The sequence below is a fragment of the Wallemia mellicola genome (assembly GCF_000263375.1).
Source record: "Wallemia mellicola CBS 633.66 unplaced genomic scaffold WALSEscaffold_2, whole genome shotgun sequence".
NCBI lineage: Eukaryota > Fungi > Basidiomycota > Wallemiomycetes > Wallemiales > Wallemiaceae > Wallemia > Wallemia mellicola.
Genome location: NW_006531959.1, coordinates 559,330 through 571,516, shown reverse-complemented (window position 1 = coordinate 571,516; position 12,187 = coordinate 559,330). Strand labels below are relative to the sequence as shown.

At 39.1% G+C, this 12,187-nt stretch overlaps 8 protein-coding genes across 8 annotated transcripts in view; 2 read left to right on the top strand and 6 right to left on the bottom strand.

Moving 5' to 3' along the window:
• The window catches only part of WALSEDRAFT_62446 (hypothetical protein), a gene marked incomplete at both ends in the record, with an annotated part of 579 nt that extends 316 nt beyond the window's left edge, over positions 1 to 263 (top strand). The window contains one exon of the mRNA XM_006956378.1: positions 22 to 263. Coding sequence (XP_006956440.1) covers positions 22 to 263 — 242 coding nt within the window. The remainder of the gene's footprint in view (positions 1 to 21) is intronic.
• Positions 264 to 1,130: 867 nt separating this feature from the next.
• WALSEDRAFT_59406 (NAD(P)-binding protein) lies at positions 1,131 to 2,364 on the top strand (the record flags this gene model as incomplete). Its single annotated transcript, XM_006956377.1, has 3 exons — positions 1,131 to 1,208; positions 1,261 to 1,355; positions 1,402 to 2,364. 3 exons carry the CDS (start codon positions 1,134 to 1,136, stop codon positions 2,318 to 2,320), a joined length of 1,089 nt encoding a protein of 362 aa, XP_006956439.1. The 3' UTR covers positions 2,321 to 2,364.
• A 173-nt stretch (positions 2,365 to 2,537) lies between these two features.
• On the bottom strand, positions 2,538 to 2,969 carry WALSEDRAFT_67389 (hypothetical protein; the record flags this gene model as incomplete). Its single annotated transcript, XM_006956376.1, has 1 exon — positions 2,538 to 2,969. One exon carries the CDS (start codon positions 2,967 to 2,969, stop codon positions 2,538 to 2,540), a length of 432 nt encoding a protein of 143 aa, XP_006956438.1.
• Positions 2,970 to 3,463: 494 nt separating this feature from the next.
• WALSEDRAFT_31265 (hypothetical protein) lies at positions 3,464 to 5,255 on the bottom strand. The gene is made up of 2 exons (XM_006956375.1): positions 4,267 to 5,255; positions 3,464 to 4,222 (listed from the first exon to the last, which is right to left on the bottom strand). The coding sequence occupies exons 1-2, from the start codon at positions 4,458 to 4,460 to the stop codon at positions 3,817 to 3,819; spliced, it is 600 nt and encodes a 199-aa protein (XP_006956437.1). The 5' UTR covers positions 4,461 to 5,255; the 3' UTR covers positions 3,464 to 3,816.
• A 581-nt stretch (positions 5,256 to 5,836) lies between these two features.
• Positions 5,837 to 11,998, bottom strand: WALSEDRAFT_59401 (MFS general substrate transporter). The gene is made up of 10 exons (XM_006956371.1): positions 11,319 to 11,998; positions 10,019 to 11,270; positions 9,752 to 9,972; positions 9,527 to 9,708; positions 9,257 to 9,483; positions 7,089 to 9,214; positions 6,790 to 7,029; positions 6,390 to 6,746; positions 6,189 to 6,345; positions 5,837 to 6,142 (listed from the first exon to the last, which is right to left on the bottom strand). The coding sequence occupies exons 1-2, from the start codon at positions 11,963 to 11,965 to the stop codon at positions 10,328 to 10,330; spliced, it is 1,590 nt and encodes a 529-aa protein (XP_006956433.1). The 5' UTR covers positions 11,966 to 11,998; the 3' UTR covers positions 5,837 to 6,142; positions 6,189 to 6,345; positions 6,390 to 6,746; positions 6,790 to 7,029; positions 7,089 to 9,214; positions 9,257 to 9,483; positions 9,527 to 9,708; positions 9,752 to 9,972; positions 10,019 to 10,327.
• Positions 5,849 to 7,078, bottom strand: WALSEDRAFT_31264 (hypothetical protein). The gene is made up of 4 exons (XM_006956374.1): positions 6,790 to 7,078; positions 6,594 to 6,746; positions 6,390 to 6,547; positions 5,849 to 6,345 (listed from the first exon to the last, which is right to left on the bottom strand). The coding sequence occupies exons 1-4, from the start codon at positions 6,996 to 6,998 to the stop codon at positions 6,266 to 6,268; spliced, it is 600 nt and encodes a 199-aa protein (XP_006956436.1). The 5' UTR covers positions 6,999 to 7,078; the 3' UTR covers positions 5,849 to 6,265.
• On the bottom strand, positions 7,132 to 8,739 carry WALSEDRAFT_31260 (hypothetical protein). The gene has a single exon (XM_006956373.1). It carries the CDS (start codon positions 7,495 to 7,497, stop codon positions 7,306 to 7,308), a length of 192 nt encoding a protein of 63 aa, XP_006956435.1. The 5' UTR covers positions 7,498 to 8,739; the 3' UTR covers positions 7,132 to 7,305.
• On the bottom strand, positions 9,046 to 10,119 carry WALSEDRAFT_27229 (hypothetical protein; the record flags this gene model as incomplete). Its single annotated transcript, XM_006956372.1, has 5 exons — positions 9,046 to 9,214; positions 9,257 to 9,483; positions 9,527 to 9,708; positions 9,752 to 9,972; positions 10,019 to 10,119. The coding sequence occupies 5 exons, from the start codon at positions 10,117 to 10,119 to the stop codon at positions 9,046 to 9,048; spliced, it is 900 nt and encodes a 299-aa protein (XP_006956434.1).
• Positions 11,999 to 12,187: the final 189 nt, after the last annotated feature.

Sequence of the window (12,187 nt, the reverse complement as noted above, 5' to 3'; positions counted from 1 at the left end):
CATCAGCAACCTTAGTCTCAGCGGGAGGTCCTGCTGAAATCTGTACAAGCAAAGGTGGTACAAGCTGTACAGAGTATCAAATTACCAAGGACTGTTGTGCGGCAGTTGATCAAAACACTCGCTTCGATGAGGTCTTTACTCAATGTATTCCACTTCTTGCTAACGGTATAAACACTGGTGGTATGGTTGAATGTTGTGAAAGCAGAGGTGCTGGAAGTGCTGAAGTAAAAATCGGCGCGGATAAGCTTGTATGTAGTCGTTAAGCAACAAGTGAAGCATATAAGGATTGGACTTAGACTTTAGACTGTTTGTTTCATAATCTATAAATTCGATATGATTACCTTGCTTTATTGACACTTACAATGTCTGGATGTGACATGTGAGAATTTTCAGATCGAGAAATCCAGAAGGGTGGGTTCATGAGAGTGTGTCAACCAATTTATGCTGTTAATAAATACTGTAAAGCAACCTTTCACGCGAAGCACCATAGGTTACATTACATTAGGGTGCACTCAAGGTTATTAGCGCAGGTTTTGTATGCCTTGTATATTTCAGTCTCGGAAATATTTCAACCTATTGCCGTGTTTATTTGTTGTATTATTGATAGTTATGACATCTTTTTACTGCAAACTACTTCTTGATGTACAATCTTAACCGTCTGTGTATAAAAGACCAATGAGGGAAATATCTCTACTCAATCTTCTCAAAGGACTGCTATGTACTTGATGAGAGTTAATTGAATCTTTATCAGACCATATCAATTCTAAAATCTCATGTAGTTTTGTATATATTGAGCGAATGATGTTCTCAGATGTTGAAGCATTAAAGCATGTAGTTCCGGAAATGATAGCTTTATATATCGTACATTTTTATAGTTCGCTTTTATTATGCTCAATTCACTAGATTTCAATAATGACGTAGATTTTTCCTATTACCGGTATGGCAGCTATATCCAAAATCAATAACCTAGAATGAGAAAACGTAATAATCTAAAATTATTACAATCACGTGAAGTTTTATCTTAGGAAGAAAATCCTTGTCCGATTTTCAGTCAGCTGTCCGATACTGGTCGGAATAGCCTTTATATAAGACTGGACTTCTTTTTTAATAACTATCAACTAAACAATACAAAAATGTCAACTTCAAACCAACCACTTCGTTTCGGTGTCCTTGGAATTGGACGTATGGGAATTAGACACGCTTTAAACGTACGTAGATCAGAACACGGTACTTTCGTTTTGTTCACAGTTGCTAGTACAGGTCGTAAATGAACCTCGAGCACAGCTTGTAGCAGTCGCAGATCCACGTAAAGATGTCCTCGAAGCATCAAAAGAGATCCTAGGTGAAAATGTTAAGTGGGTGCATATCTAAGCTAATATGGCACTCTTTGACCTATGATAGGCGCTTTATTTCTGAAGAAGACGTTATCAATGACCCGTCTATCCAAGCTATCTTGGTAGCTAGTGACACCACCCAACATCCAATTTTGGCTCTTAAAGCGATCAAGGCAGGCAAGCACTTGCTTCTTGAAAAGCCTATCGCCGTAAACCTCGATGATGCAGCTCCAGTTGTCGCTGAAGCCAAGAGAAACCCACATTTGAAAATTTTGGTCGGTATGTCTCGTCGTTTCGATGATAGCTACAGGGAAGCATTCAACAGAATCCAGTCTGGCGAACTTGGTGATGTATTCCATTACTATGGTGTCACTAATGACCAGTACAATGCCGAAATTGTCGATTTCTTCGTCGGTTACTCGAAAGTTAGCGGATCCATCCTCGTTGATTGTGGTATCCACGATGTAGACTTGATGAGATGGTACATGGGTCCAAATGAGAAGGTCAAGAAGGTCTACGCAGCTGGATACAATGCAAGAATGCACAGATTGAAAGAATCAAGAGATGCTGACAATTCAGTCGCCACTATTGTCTTCGAAAGTGGTAAGCTCGCCAATATTTACCTTTCAAGAACCGCAATTCATGGTCATGAGTGCTGGGCACAAATTACGGGTGAAAATGGTATGATCAAGGTGAACACTGACAATGCAATGAACAGAGTTACATTAGCAGACGAACACGGATACCGTAAGCTCACCACACAAGATTACTATGATAGATTTAGAGGCGCTTTTGCTAATGAGATGAGAGAATTCACCAGTGCAGTCCTCGACAACACACCTCTCCCCCTCAACATCGATGATGCGTTTGAAGCTAGCAAGATCTGTGTTGGTCTGCAAATGGCCTTCAGATCAGATGAACAGATCTTCTTTGACAAGAATGGTTATCCAATCCCACCGAAAGGAATCGCCCCATCTAGACTTTGAGCATGTATTTTGTACTTTTCAATAGATTCGTCTTACTAAAGTTTTAAGATATAAAGCCTGCTCGTTTGTTGATGTTAACTAGTAACATGAATGGTGTTCAATGGTGTTTGATACATCTTCGATTTGATATCATAATGAAAAATGCCAAATAGATATTATGTATATTACTTATAGATTGATTGAAAGGGTGTTTTCTGCTAAGATTATGCTAATGATGCTAAAGACCTATTGATCTGCACTTGTCTAACTCCTGCTGATTTGGTGATGAAATTGATCTCAGGAAGGGAGGCTTGACATCTTCAGACATCGAATTCGATGACCGTTGGTGTAAAGATTGCTGTCCGCTGAAAGTGAGCAGATTCGTGCGACGCCCATTGTTATCAGTAGAGCTATGCTTGTATGGGATCGGAGTAGTGTACGAGCTGCTTGAAGACGTTACAACGGTGTATGCTGGCGATGCACTACCATGTATCGACCACTGACCAGTGCTAGTAATGATAGATGGTGGTGGTGTCAATGTGTAACTTTCTTTCATGTTGTTATATTCGCCTACTTTGCCATAAGCACATACACGCCTGTAGTCCACTGATCTGATATTAAACCATTTCGTGAATCTTCTGAGTAAATCCTTAGCAGTCGTCTCTGACATTGTCTTGATATGAAGAATACAGCGACAGTCCAGCGGTTTCGTTGTGAAACTCTGGATTATCCTAAGACGGCGCTCATTATGTAGGTACAGCAATATGAATAGCTCATCTGCCCAGCGCGTCACTATATGACGTTGATCTATCATACTCAAATCAATACGCTGCCTTTTATTGACGCATAAAAAATCCTGATCGTCAATATACGAACTTAAAAATTCCTTACCTGGAGGAATTGCTATCTTTGGTAATTGGTGCATCTGTTTAATGACAGTAACAAACAAACGTGCTCAAAATTTGCCCTCGAAATTGATGATCTAGAGCCCAAATCCATTAAGTTTGAACCTTAGTTTCCAAGCACGTGGTATATTCCTTGATTAATTATACAGATATGTTTCAATGTATCTTTGATGTTTAGATGCTCGCGCTCGGCTTATTATTACCTCGAAATTGTGACAGCTCTGGTTTCGACACGTTAAGCTATTTTATACTTTTAGATATATTGGTAATTAAGACCTTCTTGTAGATTACTTTGCAGTTTTACAAGTTGAAGACTATATATAGGGAGCAGTAAATCCATCATCCCCACTTCTTTCATTCTGAGGGACGAATACCCGAAGGCACAGTACACAATTCAAGCACACTGCTTCAAGTAACGGACTTTAGTTACTTAATTGCTTATAAGTGCATAGGAATAAGTCGTGCCTGTCGTACACGTCATACATTGCAAAACCTTCACCTCTAGAAAATGACGGCATCTCTTAACTAATAATACACTATCTATTTGTGCTTCGTGTATCGCAGTACAACAACCATTTGATTTTACTTGCATTTAATGCGTTCGTCATCATATCATTGTCTGATTCGATGATTTTCATTGCGTATCGGTATCAAAACGCTTTGCTCTGCCAAACTTTTAGCTAAAGGGGTTGATTGAGCCATACCTGGGAAATCTTTTGGTGTGTACACGCGTATAGGGTTTGATATCGCTTCTGCAAGTGTTGGTAACTCTCCAAGAAGTATTGGTAACGAGTAAACTGAAGTCAGTGTAAATTTGAGCTGGTATACGCCTGTCGTTGTGAACGACAAATCGCTAAAATGGAAGAAGCTGCCTGAGTCGTGTACTTCTGTTCTCGTACAATAATGAGCTGATGATGTAAGAAGACCTTGTAATATTTGAGACTGTTGGAGCGGTGTGCTCAGAGGGGTGTGAGTGGCTAAACTACTATGTACAACCCAATAAGGTGAACGTAATGCACTTAGACGCGTTAAATTTATAGAAGATGAACTATAAAAACCTACTCATCATCCAATCTACCATATCTATCGTATATCTTCAATTGGAGAATGGGTGGTGGATCTACACACCTCCGCTCCTTGTCATTTAACATAGATCTCCTAGAAACCTCAGGCTGTTGTAATATTATCAATTCATACCGTCTCGGTTCTTTCTCAATTGAAAGCATTTCATTGATACTGATATCTAATTTACGCATATGCGACTATTTTGAGCGCAGAAGCAGCTTCAGTAGTTGTACTCCTTGTATTATATACAGTAAACTAAAACGCCTCTCGCTCACTCTTACGTCTTCGATCGTGAAGAAGAAGTTTAGCGAGATTGGAGCAAAGCAACCGACTTATCAGTACACAAATAATACCCACTTCACGTGTTCAGGACATCATAACTAATAGAAGAATTTCACAACCGCCTAATTGCTTGCTTTAGCAAGGATATTAGTCAAACAGAATAGGAGATAGTTAAAGGGCTCAATAGGTAATTGTGTTGACGTTCACGCTATCAAATATACTTGATAGAGCTTATCAAAGGTTATGGGCGCCAATGTGAACTCTTCAAAGTTTGAAATGCAATGTTGGAGACTGTTTCAAAGCCATATCGTGAATAAGTCAGCAAATCTAAAAGAAATACCTAGTACTGAGGATTACAGACCATAATGCATAGCTTTGATGTTCGATTTTGCTTTCCAGTCATCACTTCGTGTTTTACAGGATAATTGAAAATACTGAGTAATTTAAGGTCACTAGAGTTGCATTATAAATAACCAAGTCACCATCTCATGATTCTATCTATGATTGCCTGTTATTGAAAACTTCGTGTTGGACCCTAAATACTGGAATGAAATACAGCAATGATCTGATCGGGACCAACTCCTAATCTATTATTATAATCAAAGTAATGCGTAACTACATTCATTACTGTTCTTCAACTTCTACTAATCTTTACTCAAAAGTTGTCTCAGTGATTTTTTATCTGTAAATTTAATTGATATAACATCGTATTAGTCTTTATAATAAAGCTTCGCCATCCTGGTTAATTGTTTTAAGTTAGGGTTTCAAAATTTGGGGATCGACTGGTTGTCACCCCTTAAGATGATGAAATTGCCGTTCGACTCACCAAATTTTAACCGGATTTAAGTGCGACACTATTATTAATCGATTCTACCATTGGCTTATAACCCAATAATGTTCATAGTAAGCAATGCGTAGACACCTTTGCAACTTACGTGTAAACATTTACACGTTCTACTTAAATACAAAGGTCCATTTAATTAATGAAGAGCACGATGTGGTGAATAGTGTGTTGAGATTATGTGAATGTTTCTAGTTCAGTTATTCATCAACAATACACAGTGTAATCTCAAAGTATGGCTAAAACAACATCCGAATAGTCGTCGTCTTAGCGATCAAGCGAGGGCTTCTGCCAATCTGCAAGCCTTGAATATCATAATAATGGTATAAAGGATTGTCTACAAAACATATTAAAGAATATTCTCAGGCTTAAGCACATACTTGAACATTAGAATATTTCCGTATTTTCCCGTACGAGGTCTCAAATACAAATATATCTTTAGAGAGCTACTTATCTGAACGAAATGATACAAAATCAGCGTAGACAGTAGTGAGCGCTATTACTTTTTACCTTCACACAGAGAATCCTATGGTAGATAAAGATGATCGACATGCGCGCCCATGTTATTTCGACGCGAAAGTTGGAACATAGCGGAGTATCTAGCATAGTATACGATTATTAGGCGCTTAGAATACAGTAGGTTACTTTGCATTCCGTATAATAAACGAAAAAACTTTTACTTGACGTCCGAATATTTGATGAGATCACAGTAAAATCCATACTTTGCACTAGCGGTCTTAAATAGAAAAACTGTCAGCTAGTTAAAATGCGAATGCTGATTCTACATGATGAATACATATTAAGTATACCACGACATCACTTCTGTTCATTAAATCATTAAATAAGCATTATTGGATATAATTAGTTCTAATTTCAGCGATTACGATAATCCATATTCCTTATGGATAGCCCAACGCTGTGTTCCGCTAGACTTTTCGCTAATTCTGATGATGCTTATGAATGTTAATCAAGAGTTTTATGAAATTGAAACACGCACCTGACATACCAGGGAAGTCTTTCGGTAAAGATGCCCTGATAGGTTTTGAAAATGATTCAGCAAGTACAGGTAGCTCATTTGCTGTACCAGGAAAAGCATATACAGTGGTGAGAATATATTTGAGATGATAAACGCCCGGTTCTGTAATAGCAAGATCACTGTGAGTGAATTTAACATTCGTCTAGAATTTAGCAACTTGCACACCTGAAGTAAAAGTAACACCCTGCGCTATGTGCGAAGCCATTTGTAACATACGACGCTGATGATGTTAGCTGTCCTTGTAGCAACTGGGAAGCTGGTTTGTCGTAATTTCCTTGTAATAAGGCCTGTACAACCCAGTATGGTGACCTTAGGGCGCTATAAAGATGAGAAACGAAAGCAAACAGCGCATAATATTTACCTATCATCTATTAAGCCTTTTTTATCATATATCTTGAGTTGTAGAATCGTAGGTGGGTCTACAACACGTCTATCTCTCTCGGTAGACGATGAAGCTCTAGCGATCTCTGGGTGCTGTAGAACAATTAGCTCATATCTTCTCGGTTCTCTTTCTGGCGATAGCAATTCATTCACGTCCACACTCTCCTTCTGTCGTCTTGATGGACACATTTCAAGAAGCTATGATAACAGAACAGAAATGCTCTATATGTAAGATAGATTTACGCGTATACGACGGCATATAGCGGATTTGCCACTTACGCTGATCGGTATATAAGTTCTGGATGCATCGACACATCTCTCCGGTGTGCCATGAAGTGGCGACAGTTCAACATACATAAAATCCCGACTAGCTTCATTATATTGCGAGCTGCAAGATTATACCACAGGGTCATCATTCTCTAATAATTGCAACATCTCGGATAAGCTCAGCATCCGCATGGCCACCCAACCACTAACTCAGCGATATATTTAGCTATCAGGGGAGATTCAACGTGCTACCATTATGGGGATATGCGTCGTTGAGCTCCAAGTTGTTTTCGATCTCTATACAAACGCAACCTATAACTGTCGTCTCGCATGGCATACAGATTATATCTAAGTAGGAGGCTATACTTACGTGTTTTATACTATATTGATATCGCTTGAAACGCATAAGATTTGCCTTCATTTCTTGATATCAAAAACATCATTGTTATATCACTCCCTAGAACACAGGAGGAACTCATTTAATGCCCTTTCAGTAGGCAACTATATATATCAGAGACGGTGCCGTCCAATAGTATTACTGTTGAGCAAAGGATATATTGCTACCAAGGTATTCCCGTCATTATACCTCGAACAGGAGATAGAATAAAATTAGCATAACACGAAGCCATATTTCGCATTAGGTATAGAAATTGCATTGCATATAAATAGTTACGCTATTAAAAGCTTTGTAATCATTGTTGAGCTTGGGTATTTGACAGATTTGCTGTATAATACATGATACAGCTCATTTGGAGCTTTCCTATATATTTCAACAGAAACGAAAAGCTGAAGTCAAGTGTCATTATGGTGATTATTCAATCTAATTGTCGGATCCTATCCATTGTGCAACTTTAGATCTATACATAGAGTGATTGCTAGGGTAATTCAAGTTTGACCTTCCAATACAAGTATTCAAGAGATGTCAAATACACTGAAACTGATGTTCTACACTTCTTGCTTTAGTTATTTGTCATTTTACGAGGTGGTGGTTAAAACAAACGTGTAAGTTTCGACGGCACAGAGAGATAACAGGCGATCTAGGCAACTGTTACTACAAATAAGGATGTAATTGCATTCTATACTCATAAGTTGCAGTTAGGCAATCAAAGATGATTTACGCATTACTATTAATGTTTAATCTCTCACCTCCACCACGAATTGAAATCGGAATGCAATCACAATAACTTCAAAATGGCTATAAATGATTAGAGACAGTATTTTCAGAGATCTAATTTCAAAGAACTGATTGTAAAACCACCTAAATTTATCATATTGCGTGGTTAAGTCTTCGTTTCAAGTAAGTTACTAAATTTTAGAGAAACTATACTTTTTCAAATGAAATAAAATGCATCATATTTCATGATACCAACTTTTCAGAGCAGTTAATTTGAGTAAAATTTGCAAGATACACCCTAGGTTGATGGTCGGAATACTGCTTCTTGTCATGAACTACATCCGCTTTAGAGATGTCGGTCCTTAGACTATGAGAAAGGTAATAAGAAGGACATACTGCCAACCGATGGGACTTTCTGAATCGCATGAGATGTTTCTAAGTTCACTCCATTCATTGTGATATCGTGAAATTGACGACTATTTATTCAAATTGATATGATTACGCAACGATGCGTGTCAATATATAGTTCAACACTCTGATAGTCTCAACGTTACCACCACTCAAAAGAATTAGAAGTATTTTGTAAACTAAAGAAAAGGAAAGATTGGCATTCGTGTCAATTAACATGAATTGTAACTGCACATTTGCATCTCTCGGGTCACTAGAAGTGATTACAGACCAACCTAGCGATACCTATATGAAAATATCAACGTAAGGATATATATGCATACTGAGCAGCTCCTCGAAGAGAAGTCTCCTTACACACTTAAGAGATACCTAAGTTGTTACAAACGTATTTTCCACTCATCGCATTTATTCAATTATGCAGTGTATCTTCTAATTAATGACATTAATCTATAAAAATCTACGAGCGAGAGCTGTTGTACATCCAAAAATTAAGGCAGCAGTGGCCCACTTCTTGACCTTACCGGTGCGTACAGCTACTGCAATTTTACCCAATATGCGAAGTCTCATTTTGAGTTTTTCAATACCGTACATTCTGATGATTGGGTGAGGTATAGTACTGTGAAAGGTTAGATATGAGTGATATTTTAATGGTACCTACGATAATCCGGTCTCATCGACGATTACACTGGCAGGCGTGGATTGCATAGTTGCTGCAACGAGGATTGCATGCCTCCGTGAGAATTTTTCATTTTCTACACCGGTGAGGTCGTACTTTTCAGCGGTAGCGAGTGTATCTTTGTCGAGTGCCTGCTTTGGATTGATGATATTGGATCTCCAGCCTTCTGAAACACCTGAGGTGAACATAGCGTGAGTACATGAGAAATTCTATGAATGTTAGAGATAGATTGAAAATAAACACATTACTCACAGGCTCCAGTGAAGCATGCAAAATCGCGTTTTCGATGTCTACAGGTCCAGCGTCACCATCACCATCGAAAACAATAGCCTTATCATTGCTTGGATTCTTTCTCAAAGCATTAGCACCAGTATGTACAGTGTAGAGAATTCCATATACGTTGTTGTTCACGATAGACAAATCTGGTTTTTGACCTAATGACTTTAGGCGGACTGTCTATGAATTGAATCTACTTACTCGTAGGAGTTTTGTTCTCAATACTAAATATGTTCTGTGCTTCTCTACGTGTTGAGTTCGCTACGATTATATCAACGTTACCGAGATATTTCAGAGCGTTGTCAAAGAAGGATGCGAGTTGTCCGAAATCACTGACGTTGAGTTGACTAGTTTTAACGTTATCAATCCCTTGGAATTTCTGCGCTGATTCCTCGCTTTCACATCCTACGAGAATTCTCGCACTGTCGTTATAAGCTAAAGTGCTTCAAAATTCACGATGATACTCACCCATTTCTTGCGTATTCTACAACGGCTTCGACATCTTTAGATGATGTGAAAACAATTCCTTTATCTTTTATTGATTTCAACAAAGTTTGATAATCTGACATTTGGCCGTTGATGATCGAGGTACTACTGCTAATAACCGGTGGCAGGCACCAACAGAATTTTCATATGAAATACAACCATCGGCTAATTAGATGTAGGTAGGCTTTGTTTTCTTCCTTTGTTTTACAACACGGATTGTGATAATGTAATGAAAAAATGCATGTAACACTATTTATTAGTCTATACGTTAATTATTGTAATGACGATAATTCACTTCCTAGCATAGTCTGATTTATTACGTATCTTCTTTCCAAATCGATGGAACAGTACAGGGAAAGGCATCAACGCACATCCGATGAGGGCAAGAAGAGTACCACTCCAACTTATAGTCAACCTATCGAACATCTGCAAAGCAAATAGGGGGAATACGGCACCAAAAATCGATCTAACGACGGTATTTGCTGCCAAGGCGCTACTTGCATACAGAGTGTAGGCATCCGAAACATACGAAAGCAAAGAAATGAAGATAAGAACGACACCAGCACCTAGGACAACGCCAGCTGCGCAGGGTGCGAGCCAGTGTGTCCTGCCCGCCGTCCACGCAAACCAGAACAATCCGATAGCGAAGCATGGCCCGCCAATGAAAATTGCCGGTAAGAAACGTATCTCCGGATCAGGCCTTTGACCCGTCTCGCGGATACTCTTCTTGGCTATACGCAAATATCGCTTATCGAAAAGCAAATTAACGACGTAAGAAATCAACAATCCTATAGCCACCGAACAGAACGTCAGGCCTGATTGCCAGACGGTGAACTGATAATCTCCGCGGAAGACATACGGAAACATTTCGAACGAAAGGTAAAGAACACCATATACGACACCAATATATAGCGACGTAATTATCAGGATTGGTTCGCGTACTAACATCCTAAAGGGCCTCTGCCATGCTATTTTGAGCTGCTGCTTGAATGGTGGTGCATTTAACTCGCTAAATGTGTGATAGCGCTTGTCGCCTGTCTCTTTTCGAAGCTTTTTGGCTTTCTTTATAAGTATCACCTGTGTCATTGTCTCAGGGAAACTAAATATAACACCTATGAGGCAGCATCCACCAAAAACCATTTGCGACCAGTAGATCCACTTATAATCACTGGCGTAGTCAACAATAAAACCAGATGCAATAGGTCCTAAAACAGGTCCTGCAAATGGACACATACTGTAGTATAATTAGAATACGCAGGTATCATTTAAGTTATATACCCACCTGTAGAGCGCCATTGGACGACCACGTCTGATAGGTTCCCAGATATCAGCAAGTACACCACCTGAGGTAACCATGGAAGCTGCGGCAGCACAACCGCATATGAATCTGCATATAATTAAGCAGGTAACATTAGGTGCGAGTGCGCAGGGTATATTGAAAACAATAAACAAAACGAGATAAGAGATGTACGTCAACTTCCGACCGACAAGCTCGCCAATTACAGCCCACAGAAGTGGTCCGAAGACATATCCTGCGAGAAATAGTGATACAGTAAGTACGACGACTTCTTGTACCTGGTTGTATTCCTCGCCAATTAGCGAGAAGGCACTTGAGACGACTGAACTTGAATACGTCGCGTTGAGGATCTGCATACCAGCGAGGAGCGTAATATACCACTTATATGCTGTTGATAACTTCTTTGGATCGTCGCCATCGTCCAGCTCGACGAGAAATTTGTCTTCCTCCGCCTTCTCAAGCTCACGATTAAGTTCGTTCGGTGATACGTTAGTATAGTATCCTTTACCTAGATGCTCTGCTTCCTTCAAAGTGTTTACATCTTGCCGAGCATTTCCCCATAAAGACTTCTCGTCGCCTTGGCTTACCGGGTGGGTGGTATTCGGCTCATTCAAAGTGCTAGCAGTACTCATAGAATTTTACGAGAACTACGAAGTGAACTTTCGATGCTTATTGTATGAAGGATACCCTAGTACCGGTTATATTTTTTTACATGTCTAGCAAGGTCCGTAATCAGTTTTCCTTAGAAACTACATATAACAGTCATCAACATTTATGGATGAATTGATTTTAGCAATGAACATCTCACGACTATATTTAGTATCTTCAAACATTCCAGCCGGTAAGATTTATAT

Coding starts and splice junctions, on each gene's coding strand:
- WALSEDRAFT_31264 (XM_006956374.1), bottom strand. CDS start 6,998: ATGTGTCCATCAAGACGACAGAAGGAGAGTGTGGACGTGAATGAATTG. Junction 6,548..6,593: donor GGGTGTTACTTTTACTTCAG/GTGTGCAAGTTG, acceptor ATTCACTCACAG/TGATCTTGCTATTACAGAAC. Junction 6,346..6,389: donor AGACTTCCCTGGTATGTCAG/GTGCGTGTTTCA, acceptor AACATTCATAAG/CATCATCAGAATTAGCGAAA.
- WALSEDRAFT_31265 (XM_006956375.1), bottom strand. CDS start 4,460: ATGCGTAAATTAGATATCAGTATCAATGAAATGCTTTCAATTGAGAAA. Junction 4,223..4,266: donor TATGGTAGATTGGATGATGA/GTAGGTTTTTAT, acceptor AACGCGTCTAAG/TGCATTACGTTCACCTTATT.
- WALSEDRAFT_31260 (XM_006956373.1), bottom strand. CDS start 7,497: ATGAAGGCAAATCTTATGCGTTTCAAGCGATATCAATATAGTATAAAA.
- WALSEDRAFT_59401 (XM_006956371.1), bottom strand. CDS start 11,965: ATGAGTACTGCTAGCACTTTGAATGAGCCGAATACCACCCACCCGGTA. Junction 11,271..11,318: donor CGTCCAATGGCGCTCTACAG/GTGGGTATATAA, acceptor ATTATACTACAG/TATGTGTCCATTTGCAGGAC.